The sequence below is a fragment of the Phycodurus eques genome, chromosome 10, assembly GCF_024500275.1.
Source record: "Phycodurus eques isolate BA_2022a chromosome 10, UOR_Pequ_1.1, whole genome shotgun sequence".
In the NCBI taxonomy this organism is placed as follows: domain Eukaryota; kingdom Metazoa; phylum Chordata; class Actinopteri; order Syngnathiformes; family Syngnathidae; genus Phycodurus; species Phycodurus eques.
Genome location: NC_084534.1, coordinates 73543 through 91854, shown reverse-complemented (window position 1 = coordinate 91854; position 18312 = coordinate 73543). Strand labels below are relative to the sequence as shown.

Here is an 18312-nt window from a genome sequence, read left to right as displayed (position 1 = left end):
CCGGGCACTCCGGTTTCCTCCCACATTCCAAAAACATGCATTAATTGGAGACTCTAAATTGCCCGTCGGTGTGAATGTGAGTGCGGATGGTTGTTTGTTTGTATGTGTCCTGCGATTGGCTGGCAACCCGTTCAGGGTGTACCCCGCCTCCTGCCCGATGACAGCTGGGATAGGCTCCGGCACGCCCGCGACCCTAGTGAGGAGAAGCGGCTCACAAAATGGATGGGACGGATGTTATTTTCGCTTTTTTTTTTTAAACAAAAAATGTTGATTATTGATGAAAATCGATTGAGGAATAAGCAAGTTACGACTTTATTTCAGTGTCCATGCATTACCTCCTATGGGAGCGTCGACCTTCCCAACATGGCCGATATATAAGCACGTCGGTTGGCCGGGCCACTTCATTGCGCCGACGTATCTATTCCCACATATCGATGGGGGTCACCCGACAGTGCCGTGACGTTTTATTGAGTTGCCGTCTCCTTAAAATGACGGCATCGAAGAAGAAAGTCTCGTTGCTGCAAGCATTTGTCTGTCCTCTCTCCTCGATGAGATTTCTGGTGGGAGTCGTTAGCATTTAAACAGAGGAGAGAGGAGCGAGGACTTAAGAAGTTGCAAATAGAGAAATGAGCTAAGCCCAGAAACGTATGACATCCCTTGAGGTCGTGTTCAGTTTTCGTTATTAGCATTTTTTCCCCCCCACCGCGTCTGTTCTCGCGACGAATGATGAATTTTAGTAGAATACTTGTCCTCTCCAACTGTTTTCAAATACGAAAGCAGCTGCTGCGCTGTATATGGCCAAAATATGTCCATTGTTTCTCGTTGCAGAGGTCAATTAAAACTCATTCTCGAAACCAGGCGTATGCCAAAGACTTGTTCCTCGGTCAAGTCAACAAGGTAATAGCAACAATATTTGATCGTGTGGAAGTTGAAGCAAAGGATTTTGTTTGAAAGCATACAAAGAAAGTTTCTTCAGGAATTCATACCCTGCAAAGTTATTGCCTCACAGCAGAAACAGATCAGCGACTTGAGGCTACCTGCTTCGTAACTTGCTCTGTATTTGCCAATACTTTATTAACAACTGAGTCAATTTCTCTCCCTCAGGCAGAAGTATTCCCTTATCCAGAAATTGAAATTGAAGAGTTGGAGGAGATCAAGCAGTTCGTTGCTCCGGTGGAAAAATTCTTCAATGAGCAAGGTGAGGGCAAGTGATCGATACAAAGGCGTTTTCCATACGCTTCTGGAGCTCAACATTTAAACAGTCAGATGGCAACCAAATGTTTCCAATGTACTGATCTGATTTTTAATATATCAGTCTTTTCTGTACTCCTCCATACAGTTTAGCAGTGTGTTGTTTTCAAGCCAATGGCAGTCAGTATTTTCGAACTACAGAACTATTTTTCTCAGATTCAACGAAATAGTTCATACAAATGACAGTTGGCATAATTCTCAAGTCATTCATTCATTGAATTTGCAGCATTCGGAGGTCATATTTACTGAAATCGAAAGCTATTTCAATAAAAAATATAATAAGTGAAGATAGGGCTGCAACGAGCGGCACGGTGGTTAGAGTGGCTTTTTAGAGCGTCTGCCTCACAGTTCTGAGGTCCGGGGTTCAATCCCCGGCTCCGCCTGTGTGGAGTTTGCATGTTTTCTCCGGGCACTCCGGTTTCCTCCCACATCCCAAAAACATGCATGGTAGGTTAATTGACAACTCTAAATTGCCCGTAGGTGTGAATGTGAGTGCGAACGGTTGTTTGTTTTTACGTGTCCTGCGATTGGCTGGCAATCAGTTCAGGGTGTACCCCGCCTCCTGCCCGATGACAGCTGGGATAGGCTCCAGCACGCCCGCGACCCTCGTGAGGAGAAGCGGCTCAGAAAATGGATGGATATATATATATATATATATGCGTATCATGTTTTATAAATGTATGCCGCCATCTAGAGGTTATGAAAAAGCTGTACACTTTCATTCCTATATGCCACCGCCACCTAGACGTTATGAAAAAGGTGTAGCCTCCACTTTCATTCCAATATAATATTTCATTCCAGGGGTACATTTGACTGCATATATCTATCTACAGTTGTGCTCATAAGTTTACATACTCAGGCAGAATTTGTGAATTGTTTTTTTAAATACGACTGATGACTGAACAACAAGCATCATTAATTTTCATCATTAACTTTATGGTTATGTTTTGTTTAATGATAATGCTTTTCTGAAATGCTTGACATTTTAATTTGAATCCCATTAAAATGTGCTTCACCTGGTCCTTCAATTCTTTCTTTAAAGAATTGTACACATCTTACAAATTCTGACTGGGTAATCAAACGTATGAGCACAATTGTGTGTTTTCTCATTTATTAAATAAAAGAAGGGCTGGGAATTTCAAAATAAGAGCAAGTAAATAAAAAGTATTCAAATAAAGTGCTTAACCTCAGAATAATTCCTTGAAAAAAACTAACAATACTGATAATACTTAATGTTTTGATAATTTGGGTAGAAGCAAATGCATGCATTGTTAAGATGCATTGTACATAAGTAGAAGGGTTTTCCAGAATTTTGAGGTCAAAATTGGGGGTGCGTATTATACATGGGTGCGCATCATACACAAGAAATTACGGTAATTGTGCAGCCCTAAGTCAAATTATATTTTGACATAGGACACCTTATTTGAAAGCAGCTTCACAATTCTTACATCCATTTAAGTTGTGATTTAAAAAAATTGTTTTTTTTTTTTGGGGGGGAAGATTTTCTGCTTGAATTTCTTTCAGATGTTCCATTGTCAGGCTTAAAAAGGATTTTATAATGAAAGCACAGTTCTTCTCTTGGTACCATGGAAGAACGTGGTCGTCAGTCAGGAAGTCTACATACTTTTCAGAAGTAATTTTTTCAGCTTCAGGCACCCTAAAAGGTCCGACAAGCTCTCTTGCTGCCATGTTTTCTCTCCCCTGTTGATTTGTAGTTTCCTTCAGGACTTAATGATCCAATCCTTTGTCTTCTTCCATCATAGTTGACTCAGCAAAGATAGACAGAGAAGCCAGAATTCCCACACAGACGTTGAATGGCTTAAAAGAGCTCGGACTTTTTGGAATCCAGGTTCCCGAGCAATATGGTAAGATGGGGAATGGATAATGCTGAATTTTTCATGTTCCCACATCACACACTGGGACTTTAAATTTCATCAAATGAATCACTGTTAGTCTCCAAATTTATTGCAGATGCTTTGGGACACCAACAGTGTCCAGGTAGCGTACAAGCACATACAGTGGCTGAAATTAATATTTAACACGTCACCATTTTTCTCATCATATATATATTTACAAAGGTGCAATTGAAATGAAAATTTCACCAGATGTTGGAAACAACCCAAGTAATCCCTACATACAAAGAAAGTCGAACAAATAAGATCAGAAATTAAGTTGTTTGTAATAATGTGAAATGACACTGGCAAAAAGTATTGAACGCGCCAACTGGTATTTATTTAATACTTTGTACAAAAGCCTTAGTTTGTAATGACCGCTTCATAACGCCTCCAGTATGAAGAAACTCGTCTCATGCATTGCTCTGGTGTGATTTTGCCCCATTCCTCGGCGGAGTGCATTACTCACTGTTTTCCTTGTGACAACAGTACCTGCTAATTTCAGATCTTTTTGAAGCTCTCCATAGGTGGTCATTGGCTCCTTGACCACTCTTCCTATTCTTTGCACTCCTCTGTCAGAAATTTTGCGAGGAGCACCTGATCGAGGCAAATTTATGGTGTTATGATTGGCTTTCCACTTACATATTATGGCCCCAACCGTACTCACTGGAACATTCAGAAGCTTAGATATGTGCCTGTAACCAATGCCATCCTTATGTTTTGCAACAATTAGTTTGCGATGGTCTTGAGACAGCTCTCTGCTCTTACCCATCATGAGATGTCTTGATATTCATATGCGCTGACAAGGGGCGGGATTACTGTTTGATTATAGATTTTAGGTGTTGCCTTGGCTTTCCATGCCTTTTTGCACCTCCCTTCATGTGTTCAATACTTTTTCCCTTTGTCATTTCACATTTTTTCACACAATTTTATTTCTGAGCTTATTAGTTCTACTTTCTTTGTGTGCATGGATTACTTGGGCTGTTCCCAACATCTGGTTAAATTTTCAGGTCAATCACACCTTTGGAAGTATATTTAGTGATAAAAATTGTGACATTTTAAATACTTATTTCAGCCGCAGTAGTTGTTGTCAGAGGTTTACATATACTCATCATGGGCATAAATGCTGTTTTCCAGAGGGTAATGATTATACAAGTTATGTCTTCAGTGATTTTTAAAAACAACAATTGCTGACACAAGTTATAATTCATTTGGGATTTTTTTTTTCTCCAACCTGGTCAAAATTATACACACAGACTCAAATACTGTGTATATACTCTAGGTCGACATGAAATTTCTGCCTCGAAGCTCCGCCATAACCATGTTTGGGCCACTGTACGTTTCCCACACAGCCGTTTCTTGCCAGTGCGTGCAGTGTTGGACTAATGGCCGCTATTTTTGTTTCTTGAGTTTTCAGTTTTTTTTCCCCAACAGGGTGAAATTAAAGATTAGACTCTTTTATATAAATCAGAGTTTTTCTACCTTATTTTTATTTTAATTTTTTTTTAGTGTTTGGCAGTAGAAAATGTTGGTTTCACCCAAATGATCTTTTTAGACTGTTTGATTTCAAATCATGAACAGCTTTCAAAATCTTGCAGAGGACCTGTCAAAGTGAGAATGGGGACACAGACACCACGGCATACATTTGGAATATTTCTACAGAGTTTGCAAGATATAAAAATAAACATTTTATCTTCCGTTAACAAAGGTCCAAGGCACGTCCACAAGTTCTGGCGCTTGCAGTTCCTCTGAATGCCAGTGGGTCGAGCCTCGCGCGCATGGGTGAATATTAACCACATAGTCTTCCCCAACTATTTGGTCCGGGAAGAAAACTTTTGAAGACCGGTATCAAGATTTGACAGGAAGCTGCTAATTAAGTTAAGGTCCACTTGACTGACGTACACCAGGCACTGTCCTAGTCCCGTATCACAGCAGGGCAGCGTGGAGGAGTAGGGTTCTCAAGTGGTCGCGAGTCTCTGTGGCGCCTCGATTTGCAGAGCGCATGTCTGCTACACCACTGATAGCAGTTAATGATGATTGTTAACAGGACACTGTTACTCATTACTCATTTGCCATTGAAGCACACAGCCGAACAAATTTATAATCCTGTACACGCACCATCTTCTGCCAACTGCTTCGTAAGCCTCGCTCCTCCAGCCACTGTGACGTTACCACCCATGCACAAATCTCGTGAACCGGACCGCTTGAATAACAATAATACACAAATGAGCACTAAATTTAAGGTACCCCAATTTGATAGATTAACCCTCTCTCAAGAAAATACCTTAGTTGTGTAGGTGTGAGGATGTGGTTTTCTAAGAGAGAAGGACAAAAACAGTACAAATAGACAAGGCCACATAACAATTAATGAGTAGACTTTAAAAAGCAAATCTATCATACTGATATTATGCCAGCAACATTCAACTAACCAACATAGCACTTTTGGGATTTGCTCTTATTTTGAAACACTAAGTCGCACCAATTCTGGTGGTGGACCGACACTTGACGATCGCCGCAGTGCACAAATCACGTAAATTAGACTCCTCAAAAAAATTTATTCAAATGCATACCAAATTAATAAATGTTTAAGGCACTTAAATTATAAAGATTAACATTCAGTGTTTCCTTGATTAATGAGTTTGTGGCCGTTTCGAAAGTCTCACTGCAGCGAGCTCATCACAGCACTAAGTGGAGGAGTGGGGGAAGCATACGCGAATGTGATCTCTTGCTCCAGCGTGGAGCCAGCCCCGGTGTTAACTCTCTCACACTCTCCCATACAGTCACTGGAAGTTTGACACTTTATGGCAAAAATAAAAATAATTGTTGCTCTACATTAATATACCCTAGTCTTAAGGCTGGGTCATTAAATGATTGGGATTAGTACACAATGATAAATTTCCGGTTGATCACAGTTACCAGCTCAGGGTCCAAGATACTGTAATGGATATCAACTCTTTCTAGTCCACTGAAAGAACCCCCAACATTCCTCTGTTCAGTCAAGAAGAAAGCTGGATGTTGGTTTTCAATCACAGAGATACTCAACCAGATAAGACTTGTTCTTCTTCCCACCTAAAACCCAAGAACAAAGACTTCCCCGTAAGGACACACAACAGACGGCCCCAAAAAGGTCTGCGTAGTCTCCTCAAGACCCACAGTTCACCCTGTGGGATGAAGAGTGATTGGTGACTGTGCAACAGAGAACAGAACCACATCATCTGCCAAAAGCAGAGACGCAATACTGAGGCCCCAAACCGGACCGCCTCTACGCCTCGGCTGCCCCTAGAAATTCTGTCCATAAAAGTTATGAACAGAATCGGTGACAAAGGGCAACCTTGGGGGAGTCCAACCCTCACTGGAAAAGAGTCCGACTTATTGCTTACGTTTGGGCCTTCCACGTCGGACCGGCATCTTCCTCCACCATCGGAGCCAACTCACCACCAGGTGGTGATCAGTTGACAGCTCCGCCCCTCTCTTCACCCGAGTGTCCAAGACATGCGGCCGCAAGTCCGATGACACGACCACAAAATCGATAATCGAACTGCGACCTAGGGTGTCCTGGTGCTAAGTGCACGTGTGGACACCCTTATGCTTGAACATGGTGTTCGTTATGGACAATCCGTGACGAGCACAGAAGTCCAATAACAGAACACCGCTTGGGTTCTGATCGGGGGGAGGGGGGGCGTTCCTCCAAATCACGCCTTTCCAGGTCTCACTGCCATTGCCCAAGTGAGCATTGAAGTGCCCCAGCAGAACGATGGAGTCCACAGCGGGAGCGCTCTCCAGCACCCGCTCCAAGGACTCCAAAAAAAGGGTGGGTACTCTGAACTGCTGTTTGGTCCATAGGCACAAACAACAGTCAGGACCCGTCCCCCGACCCGAAGGTGGAGGGAGGCTACCCTCTCGTCCACCGGGGTGAACCCCAACGTACAGGCGCCAAGCCGGGGGGCAATAAGTATACCCACACCTGCTCGGTGCCTCTCACCGTGGGCAACTTCAGAGTGGAAGAGAGTCCAACCCCTCTTGAGAGGACTGGTACCAGAGCCCAAGCTGTGTATGGAGGCGAGTCCGAGTAGATCTAGTCGGAGCTTCTCGACCTCACACACCCGCTCGGGCTCCTTCCCTGCCAGAGAGGTGACATTCCACGTCCCTAGAGCCATTTTCTGTAGCCGGGGATCGGATCGCCAAGGTCCCCGCCTTCGGCCACCGTCCAGCTCACACTGCACCCGACCCCAATGGCCCCTCCCACAGGTGGTGAGCCCATGGGAAGGGGGACCCACGTTATCCTTTCGGGCTGTGCCCGGCCGGGCCCCATGTGTGCAGGCCCGGCCACGAGGCGCTCGCCTTCGAGCCCCACCACGAGGCCAGGCTCCAGTGGCTGCGTCGGAGCAAGGGAAAACAAAGTCCATTGTTTGTCGTCATCATAAGGGGTCCTTGAGTATGTAAACAATATGGGCTTTCTAACTAGCGTTATAGCCGAGAGTAAGCAGCTCTGAAGAACATCATTGTTGGCAGAATAATAAGTATCTAGAGGGAAATAATACACTAATGCTAGACAGCTGCACAGGGACCAGAATCGGAAACCGGAAATGAATTAGTACGTCACCGCTAGTCGGCTACGTCACTTGAGAAAATGTGCCGAGCAGGTTAAAAGTACGTTAATATATTACATATTTATAATATAGGCAGTACGGTGAGGACTGGTTAGCACATCTGCCTCACAGTTCTGAGGACACTGGTTCAAATCCGGCCTCGCCTGTGTGGAGTTTGCATGTTCTCCCTGTGCCTGCGTGGGTTTTCTCCAGGTACTCTGTTTTCCTCCCACATCCCCAAAACATGCATGGTAGGTTAATTGAAGACTCAAAATTGTCCGTAGGTATTAATGTGAGTGCAAATGGTTGTTTTGTTTATATGTGCCCTGTGATTGGCTGGCAACCAGTTCAGGGTGTACCTCGCCTCCTGCCCGCAGTCAGCTTGGATAGACTCCAGCATACCCACAACCCTAGTGAGAATAAGCGGTGTAGAAAATGGATGGATATTTATAAAATAACCTTTATTAGTCCAACATTGGGAAAATTTGCATCGTTCCGGCAGCAATAGAGGATACAAGAAATACAAAAATAGCATGCAAGTGAAAGACTTTTGGCTGCAAATGCGTCCGCCATTCCAAGGTTGATGCAATAAATACATTAAAATCACAAATACTGAAGCCGTAATTTACCAACGATTTCAATTATAGAGCAATGATGTAGTATGCAATTTTTATCCTATGAACATAATATACTGCAATAATTGTCACATGGAAATGTTCTTTGATGTAATTTTAAAAATATGGAAATTCAGACAAATTGTCCTGAAAGTGACTTTCTATAGGTTCAAAGGCCTGAAAACGTAGCCATAACGGCAGTTTTCCGAATAATTGGCATTGTAATATCTTTCGCCTTTTGGTTTTCGGCGTTGGTTTCCTCATTTTTGTTTTCGGTCAAGAATTTTCATTTTCAGTACATCACTAGTATAAACACGCCTTCCTGCTAAAGTTACAAGTTCCAGAGTAAAGTTCCTGCTGTGTGAAAGGGCCTTCTATGTCGCAAACTACATTTGAGGCATACATGTGTTGTATCTGAGCAAAATTCATCCACAATCTTCATTTCAGATTCAAGACTGTTTTCTAATAAAAAAGGCTCATGAGAAATTGATTTGTTTGTATTTTCAGGAGGTCTTGGATTGTCCAATACCATGTATGCACGACTAGCTGAAATAATCTCATTAGATGGCTCTATTGCAGTGACACTGGCTGCTCATCAAGCAATTGGACTGAAGGTAAAATGTAAATGTTGCATACCTCATAGTGACATTGTCATCTCTTTTCTGTGAAATCCCAGAGAATTTGGGACACCATGTGGCCTGCAGTTTTTATTTTCTGACAGTAGTTCTATGTTTTTAGGGTATACTAATTGCGGGGAATGAATCCCAGAAGAAGAAGTATCTGCCCAAATTAGCCTCAGGGGAACACATTGCTGCTTTTTGTTTGACTGAGGCTGGAAGGTAAAATATTTTGAGCCTTGTTTCTAATTTTCTGTCTGTCTATTCTAGCTCAACTATTCAAGCTATTTCATCTGTCTAATCTAGCTATCCAGTCTATACCAGTGTACGCACGCACACACACAATCATCAATTTTGAGAAAAGAAATTTAGGCCACTTTCCTGACAGCTTTAGTTAGCCTACAAATTATGATTTTGAATATAAATTTTATCATCAACAAACAAGTGTGAATTTGAGAAAATTGTCCTTTTTCCTCAGCGAGATTGTCCTTAAATTCCTTCTTAAAGATCATTAACTAACTGAATCATCTCAACACTTACTATAATTGAGAACGTTAATTTAATATTGTTTACAATTTACATTTAAATTACAGCTTTTATACTCACATCTTTGTGTTGAAAAGCGTCACTCCTGTCCATCTCCACTTTCTTAATTTTATCATTTTATAAAATAAATATTCAAACCATAATTACGAATAACAATTATGGTTATAGTTAATACCTATGGGTGGGGGCCGCCCAAGCCTGTGCAACCTGTAGGCTGGTCACAAGCCCAGATAAATGCCGTGGGTTGCGTCAGGAAGGGCATTCAGTTTAAAACTTTGCCGAACAAATATGTGCATTCATCCAAAGAATTCCGTACCGGATTGGTCATGGCCCGGGTTAAAGCGAAGCACATTTATTGACAGAGCGCATTTCATACACAAGGTAACTCAGTGTGCTGTACATGATTAAAAGCATTGAAAAACAAAGGGGGAAAACAGCTTATAAACATTTAAAACAAAGAGAAAAATAAGAAAGATAATCGAAAAATGGAAATGCTCCAACCAGCGGTGAGGGATGCCGTCAAGCTGAAGAAGGAGTCCTAATGGGCCTTTTTGGCCTGTGGGACTCCTGGAGCAGCTGATGGGTACCGGCTGGCCAAGCAGAATGCAGATTTAGTCGTCGCTGACGCAAAAACTCGAGCATGGGAAGAGTACGGTGAGGCCATGGAGAAGGACTTCCTGACGGCTTTGAGGAAATTATGGTCCACCAGCCGGCGTCTCAGGAGGGGGAAGCAGTGCACCATCAACACTGTGTATAGTGGGGATGGGGCACTGCTGACCTTGACTCGAGAAGTTGTGAGTAGGTGGGGAGAATATTACGAAACCTCCTCTATTCCACCGACACGCCTTCTTATGAGGAAGCAAAGTCTGGGATCTCAAATCTCCCCGGGCTGGGCCAGGCCTTCAGTAGGTGGAACAACGAGCGAGTGAGAGAGCGAGCATGAGAGAGCAAGAGACAAAGGAGCTTCGGCCTTTTATCCGCATTAGGGAGCGAGGCCGGCCCCTTTTGACCAAATGGAAACCAGACCGCACCTCTAGAAACCTATTTCATATTAGTATAATTTGTGGTTTAAAACCAGTGGAATAAATTATTCATTAGCGATAGTAATGCCGCTTGGTCTGGAGTTTTTTGGGGTCACAGTGCCATCGGGCGAGAGTGTGTCTGTCACATATCCCCCCCTTCGTCGGCTCGATGGCGGATCTAGGCGATGTCTCGTTGGAAGATGGCACAGGTTGGCAGGAAAACAGCAATGCAGTTACCAAAGTGCAACATTGGTGCATATCACCGCCCTTATAGCTATAACAGTTTTTCATTGCAACTTCTTACTTAAGGTCTGCCTAAAGGTGCATATCGGTGTCGGTGTCAGGGTTGGCGTGTGTGGATAGATGGGCGTAAGTGTGTATATTGGGATGGCCGTGAGACCAGTAAATTCAGGACAGGGGTGAAACTAAAACTGGGGGTAAACATTAACTAGGTGTAGAGTCCTCAGTAAAAGTCATAAAAAAACAAGAGGAGAAACTCAACACTGCTCTAGGGAGGAGAAAGAAAAGTGTGCCAAGTAGAGGTTAAAATCTTGGGGAGAGCTGAATCTTAGTCTAGATTCAAGGTCCGGGGGGGCAATCAGTATTCCTCCCGGTTCCGCCTTCTCGATCGATTTTGGAGCATAATGAAACGTATCATCTGGTCATCTAGGTCCATTTGTTTGAGCAGACTCTGTTCCACGGTCGCCATTGTTGTTGCGTTGTTACTTGTTACGGAAAGGAAAGTAAAAACGGTTAACGGAACTGGCCAAAAAATGCAGAGGAAACTCCACCCTGTGGCGTCCCAGCCAATACCAGCCGTAGCGACACCCCTGACTTTTAGGTGAACTGCAGCACACTTTCAAAAAAGCGCGCGTGGGTTGCATGCGAGTATAAAGGAAAACGGCGTGTGGTATACCCGCAGTGACGTCAGCGCGGTCGCTGTCCGCGCGAGTATAAAGAAACCTTCACAGTACATGTTTCTGCATGTTTTTAACATGTCTTTGGCCGCATGTAATAGTAAGAATTACCTGTCATATGTATTATTAGTTTGGTATTTAAAGAGGGCGTTGAAACCATGGAGTCGTGCAGGAACGTACAAAGCGTGCGGGAACGTGCAGGAGCATTCGGGGGTGTGCGGGAGGGCGGTTCTTTGAGAACGGACACAGAAACTTTTAGCTTTAAGTACAACCCCAATTCCAATGAAGTTGGGACGTTGTGTTAAACAAATAAAAGCTGAATACAAATTATGTTCGACCTATATTTAATTGAATACACTACAAAGACAAGATATTTAATGTTAAAACTGATAAACCGAATTGGTTTCAGCAAATAATCATTAACTTTGAATTTTATGGCTGCAACACGTTCCAAAAAAGCTGGGACAGGGTCATGTTTACCACTGTGTTACATCACCTTTTCTTTTAACAACATTCAATAAACGTTTGGGAACTGAGGACACTAATTGCTGAAGCTTTATAGGTGGAATTCTTTCCCATTCTTGCTTGATGTACAGCTTCTCTTGCATGATGTACAGATTCTCCGTTGTCGTACTTTACGTAATGCGCCACACATTTTCAATGGGAGACAGGTCTGCACTGCAGGAAGGCCAGTCTAGTACCCGTACTCTTTTACTACGAAGCCACGCTCTTGTAACACATGCAGAATGTGGTTTGGCATTGTCTAAGCAGGGGCGTCCATGAAAAAGACTTTGCTTGGATGGCAGCATATGTTTCTGCAAAACATGTATGTACCTTTCAGCATTAATGGTGCCTTCACAGATGTGTAAGTTACCCATGCCATTGGCACTAACACAACCCTGTACCATCACAGATGCTGGCTTTTGACGGGCATTCAATGTTGGTTTTCGGCCTTGCCCCTTACATGCAGTGATTTCGTGTTGGAGCTATAAAATTCAAAGTTATTGATTATTTGCTAAAACAAAGTTTATTAGTTTGAACATTAAATATATCTGTCTTTGTAGTGTATTCAATTAAATATAGGTTGAACATGATTTGCAAATCATTGTATTCTGTTTTTATTTATGTTTAACACAACGTCCCAACTTCATTGGAATTGGGGTTGTATAAAATATGACTAAATACTGCCACTTTATAGTACAGTACGTTTCCTTTTGCACAACAGCTAAACAGTGAATTTGGTTTACAGTTCTGACCTCAACGTCACACCAAGACATGGAGGGGGCGTGTTGATTTTGGGGATGAAAAAGTGGCGTTCCAGAGGCAATGAGGTCTTTAAATTGCTCCAAAATGGATTGATGATATTGGAAATGATGCTTTGAACATGGTGTTTGTCATTGACAGTCTGTGGTGAGCACAGAAGTCTGATAACAGAACATCACTCGGGTTCTGATCGGGGTGGGTGCTCCTTCCATTCACGCCCTTCCAGGTCTCACCGTCTTGCCCATGTGAGCATTGAAGTCCCCCAGCAGAACGATGGAGTCCCCAGCGGGCGCGCTCTCCAGCACCCCCTCCAAAGACTCCAAAAAGGGTGGGTACTCTAAACTGCTGTTTGGTGCATAGGCACAAACAACAGTCAGGACCCATCCCCCCACCCGAAGGCGGAGGGAGGCTTCCCTCCCGTCCACCGGGGTGAACCCCAACGTACAGGCCCGAGCCAGGAGCAATAAGTATTCCCACACCTGCTCGGTGCCTCTCACCGTGGGCAACTCCAGAGGGGAAGAGAGTCCAACCCCTCTCAAGAAGACTGGTATCAGAGCCCAAGCCGTGTGTAGAGGCGAGCCCGACTATATCTCGTAGGAACTTCTTGACCTCACACACCAGCTCGGGCTCCTTCTCTGCTAGAGAGGGGACATTCCACGTCCCTAGAGCCAGGTTCTGTAGCCGGGGATTGGATCGCCAAGGTCCCTGCCTTTGGCAACCGCCCAGCTCACACTGTATCAGACCCCTATGGCCCCTCCCACAGGGGGAGAGCCCATGGGCAGGGGGACCCATTTTACCCTTTCGGGCTGTGCCCGGCCGGGCCCCTAGAGTGCAGGCACCAGGCGCTCGCCTTTTGAGTCCCACCTCCAGGCCTGGCTCCAGAGGGGGGCCCTGGTGACCCGCGTCTGGGCAAGGGAAACATAAATCCATTCAAAATATTCATCATAGGGGTCTTTTTGCCATGCTTTGTCTGGTCCCTCACCGAGGACCTGTTTGCCATGGGTGACCTTACCAGGTGCGTGAAGCCCCAGACAGCTTAGCTCCTAGGATTGGGACACACAAACCCCTCCACCACGATATGGTGACGGCTCCAGGAGGGGTTGGTGTGTGTGAAGTAATTTAATTACAGTAAGTTTGCACCCATTATTTCTGTCAAGTTGTAATGTTGGTTTGAACCTTCTGATTAGCATACATGACCTGAATAGAGAATACTTTTGAAGATACTTAGTATACAGTACACAACTATATACAGTAAAGGAACAAGTCATTTAGACACATTGCTCCATCCTGTGATCGGATCAGCTTGCTAAAGCTCTTTTTTTTTTTAAGGAAAAGTCTTGTCGTGTCTAAGAATGATTCAGTCACAGATTGGAAGTTCACCTGCGACAAATACTGTAAATAGCACATTCCAAGGTATGTATAAAAATAAGCACACTAGACCTTTATCTGGTGTTAACCTGACCTCTGACAATATGCCAAAGATTCAACCACAGACTAAAGTCGTGATTAAGTCTACTGCTGAGGTGTCAGACATCTTAATGTATCCAAACATCAAGTGGAGAGAATTAAATATAGATTTGACGAAACTGGTGATGTCCATTACAAGGCCAGGTTAGGTAGACCCTGTAAGACATCTGTTCAAGAAGACTGTTTGATAGTTCGAAAGCGAAGGACCAGCATTCTTTGAAAAGTAGCGGAGCTGCATGAGAACTGGTCACCAGGTTGTCGAATTCTCTCATACAGTGGTCTCCATGGACAAATTAGTACTCAAAAACCACCATTAAACAAAAGACAATACTACTGTATTTGACAAGGTCACAGCCTGCAGAAAGGACGGACAGTGGAAAAGCGGCAGAAATTGATTTTTCTAATGAATCATCAATTGCGTTCCAATTGCCACAAATATAGCAGAAGACCTGTTGGAACCCACATGGACCCAAGATTCACTCAGAAAACAGTTATGTTTGGTGGTGGAAAAATCATGGTTTGGGGTTACATCCAGTATGTGGGTGTGCGAGAGACCAGTGGGTGGTCACATCAACAGCTGAAGAATGAAGAATTTTTGACCCAAGGGTAGCATATACAGGCTGAACAGAAGGGTTCCAAGAACTGACGCTTGAGGGACCCCATAGGTCATTGCCATTCGATGAGACTGAACACTTCCAGTGGTTACAAAATAACTCCTTTCCTCCTTATTGCGTGCGGCGGACCGCATCAACGCCGCACGGACGTCTTTCCACACTGCCTGGACTCTCTGGAGATGATCCTTGACTGCGGGGACTGCCACTGCCTCCTCCTGTTCTTATGGCGGTTGGTAACCATAACAAGCCATGAATGGGGACATACCGGTAGCGGAACTGGTGAGGGAGTTGTGGGCGTAGTCAATCGACGGGAGGAATGAGGTCCAGGAGGAGGGGTTGCGTGCGGCAACACAACGGAGGGATGATTCTAGGGATTGGTTTGCCCGCTCCGTCTGGCCGTTGGTCTGCGGATGATATCCTGACGACAAGCTGGCTGGTGCGCCCACCGCTTTCCAGAATTCCTTCCATACCAGGGATGATAACTGAGGACCTCTGTCAGAGACAATATCGACGGTAATACCGTGGATATTTTTAATCCCGTTGGATGGTCAAGTGGTGTTCAACAAGTTTCATATCCCAAAAAGGGGGCCCTGCAAAACAGGTTGGGAACCACTGAGTTAAATCAAATCTAAATCTAAATTTGTTCATTTGCAACTTAAAAAGATCACTTGCCTGCCAATAAATTTGGGATGATTTTCACTTTCTTCGGAGTATGTAGTTGTCACTCAACATTTGGTTTTGCAACAGCAATGATGAATTTGATCTTTTCAGTGGAAGTGACGCAGCCTCCATTCAGATGCGAGCAACATTGTCAGATGATGGAAAACATTACCTTCTCAATGGATCAAAGGTAAAACGATTCTACTCTGCATGTGTTTGGTAATTTGTTAATTATAAATCACAATGTCTGTTGATCAGATTTGGATTTCAAACGGTGGAATGGCTGACATCATGACTGTGTTTGCACGGACTGAGGTAGTTGTCAATGACATGAAGAAAGACAAGATTTCTGCGTTTCTTGTTGAGAGAGCTTTTGGAGGCATTACTTCTGGAAAACCTGAGGACAAACTTGGCATCAGGGGCTCCAACAGTAAGACTGCTTGCGAACTTTGTTGTGGTCTTGGTCAAATGTATTTTTATCGACTGTATGTTTGAATTCACCATTTTACTTTACGGTACTTTTTCAGCTTGTGAAGTGTCATTTGACAATGTTCCAGTGCCGCTGGAAAATATTATTGGACAAATAGGGGATGGATTCAAGGTAATCTTTCACCTGCCTTGTCAAAGGGCTTATTTCGCTTTATTCTTAACTTTTTTGGTTTTGTTGAAAAGATCGCCATGAATATACTCAACTCTGGAAGATTCAGCATGGGAAGTTCTTCAGCTGGAATGATTAAAAAAATCATTGGTAATACAACTAATATATTGGATTTACAGTGGTACCTTGATTTACGAGTTTGTTCCGTGACGATGTTCATAACTAAAAAAAAAAACTGTATCTTAAAAGGGGACACATTTTTGCAAACTGATGTAATAATATCTCTATGGTGCCTCAGTAAACTTGAAATATAAATTAGTCGTCCACGCATTCCTAAATTCCAGACGTTTTCCTGCCGAGAGGACTGAAATCAGGTCATTCGAATTTCTCAACTTTATTTACGTCACTAGGGAAGAGCTCCACCTTCCCTTTCCGCTCCCGAGCCAGTATGCGCTCACGAATGGGTCTTTTACACGGAGGCAACCAATCAGAAGAAAGGGGGCGGTCTTAGCCAAATATGGACAAAGCGGATACAAAACTGGGTCAAACAGGAGCAGCTGTCAGAGGGGGCTTTTCTGGACACTTGTATGACAAAGCCAAGGTTTTTTTTGCAATGAAACAGACACTTTTATACTAAGTCCATGTTTGAGAGTCACTCTATGGGGTCTAAATAGCTAAAATATGGGACCTTTAAATCATCTTTCTCAAATTAAATTAATGGAAATGCCATTAATCACCGGGGCCACCCTCTGGAGCCAGGCCTGGAGGTGGGGCTCAAAGGCAAGCGCCTGGCGGCCGGGCCTGCACCCACCTGTGGGAGGGGCCTTACGGGTCAGGTGCAGTGTGTGCTGGGTGGTGGCCAAAGGCAGGAACCTTGGCAATCCGATCTCCGGCTACAGAAGCTGGCTCTAGCGACATGGAACGTCACCTCTCTGGCAGGGAACGAGCCTGAGCTGGTGTGTGAGGTCGAAAAGTTCCGACTAGATATAGTCGGGCTCGCCGCCACACACAGCCTGGTACCAATCCTCTTGAGAGGGATTGGACTCGCTTCCACTCTGGAGTTTATTACGATGAGAGGCACCGAGCATGTGTGGGTATACTTATTGCCCCCCTGCTCGGCGCATGTACATTAGCGTTCCCCCGTTGGATGAGAGGGTAGCTCCCTCCGTCTTCAGGTAGGGGGATGGGCCCTTACTGTTGTTTGTTCCTATGCACCAAACAGCAGTTTAGAGTACCCACCCTACCCTGGGGACTTCAATGCTCACGTGAGCAATGACCGTGAGACCAAGCGGAATGCAGCTTTGGTGGTTGCAGAGGCAAAAACTCTGGGATGGGAGGAGTTCAGTGAGGCCATGGAGAAAGACTTCCGGACGCCTTAGAGGAAGTTCTGTTCTACCATCCGGTGTCTCAGGAGGGGGAAGCAGTGCACCATCAACACTGTGTATAGTCGGAGCGGGGCGCTGCTGACCTCAACTCGAGATGTTATGAGTCGGTAGGGAGAATACTTCAAAGACCTCCTCAATTCCACCAACACGCTTTCCCATGAGGAAAAAGAGTCTGGGATCTCTGAGGCGGGCTCTCCTGCAACATTGCATGGACATCGGGGACAGTGCCTCTGGATTGGCAGACTGGGGTGATGGTCCCCCTCACACTCCTCAGCTTCCCTGGTAAGGTCAATTCAGGGGTGCTTGAGAGGAGGTCTTTCGGGAAGTTGAATCTTGGAGGAGTGTGGTTTTTGTCCTGGCCGTGGAACAGTGAACCAGCTCTGCACCCTCTGCCGGGTCCTCGTGGGTGCATGGGGGTTTGCCAAACTTGTCTACATGCGTTTTGTGGACTTGGAGTAGGCATTCTGACACAGACACAGTCCCTCGGGGAGTCCTGTGGGGGGGGTGCTTCGGGAGTATGGGGTACCGAACCCACTGATACGGGTTGTTCGGTCCATGTACGACCAAGTGTCAGAGTTTGGTCCGCATTGCTGGCAGTGAGTCAGATTAGTTTCCGGTGATGGTTGGACTCTGCCAAGGCTGCACTTTTGTCACCGATTCTGTTCATAACCTTTATGGGCAGAATTTCTAGGCGCAGCCGAGGCGTAGACGGGGTCCGGTTTTGTGGCCTCAGTATTGCATCCCTGCTTTTTGCAGATGATGTGGTTCTATTGGCTTCATCAAGCCGTGATATCTAACTCTCACTGGAGCAGTTCGCAATTGAGTGTGAAGCGGTTGGGATGAAAATCAGCACCTCCAAATCTGAGACCATGGTCCT

At 44.6% G+C, this 18312-nt stretch overlaps 1 protein-coding gene across 1 annotated transcript in view; it reads left to right on the top strand.

Annotated features, from left to right (window-relative positions):
- Positions 1-477: 477 nt before the first annotated feature.
- The window catches only part of acad9 (acyl-CoA dehydrogenase family, member 9), a 64743-nt gene continuing 46908 nt past the window's right edge, over positions 478-18312 (top strand). Inside the window, exons 1-9 of the mRNA XM_061687828.1 lie at positions 478-897; positions 1105-1198; positions 3015-3116; positions 8854-8960; positions 9085-9185; positions 15564-15642; positions 15711-15882; positions 15980-16053; positions 16125-16200. Of these exons, the coding sequence (XP_061543812.1) occupies positions 724-897; positions 1105-1198; positions 3015-3116; positions 8854-8960; positions 9085-9185; positions 15564-15642; positions 15711-15882; positions 15980-16053; positions 16125-16200 (979 nt within the window). The 5' untranslated portion in view covers positions 478-723. The remainder of the gene's footprint in view (positions 898-1104; positions 1199-3014; positions 3117-8853; positions 8961-9084; positions 9186-15563; positions 15643-15710; positions 15883-15979; positions 16054-16124; positions 16201-18312) is intronic.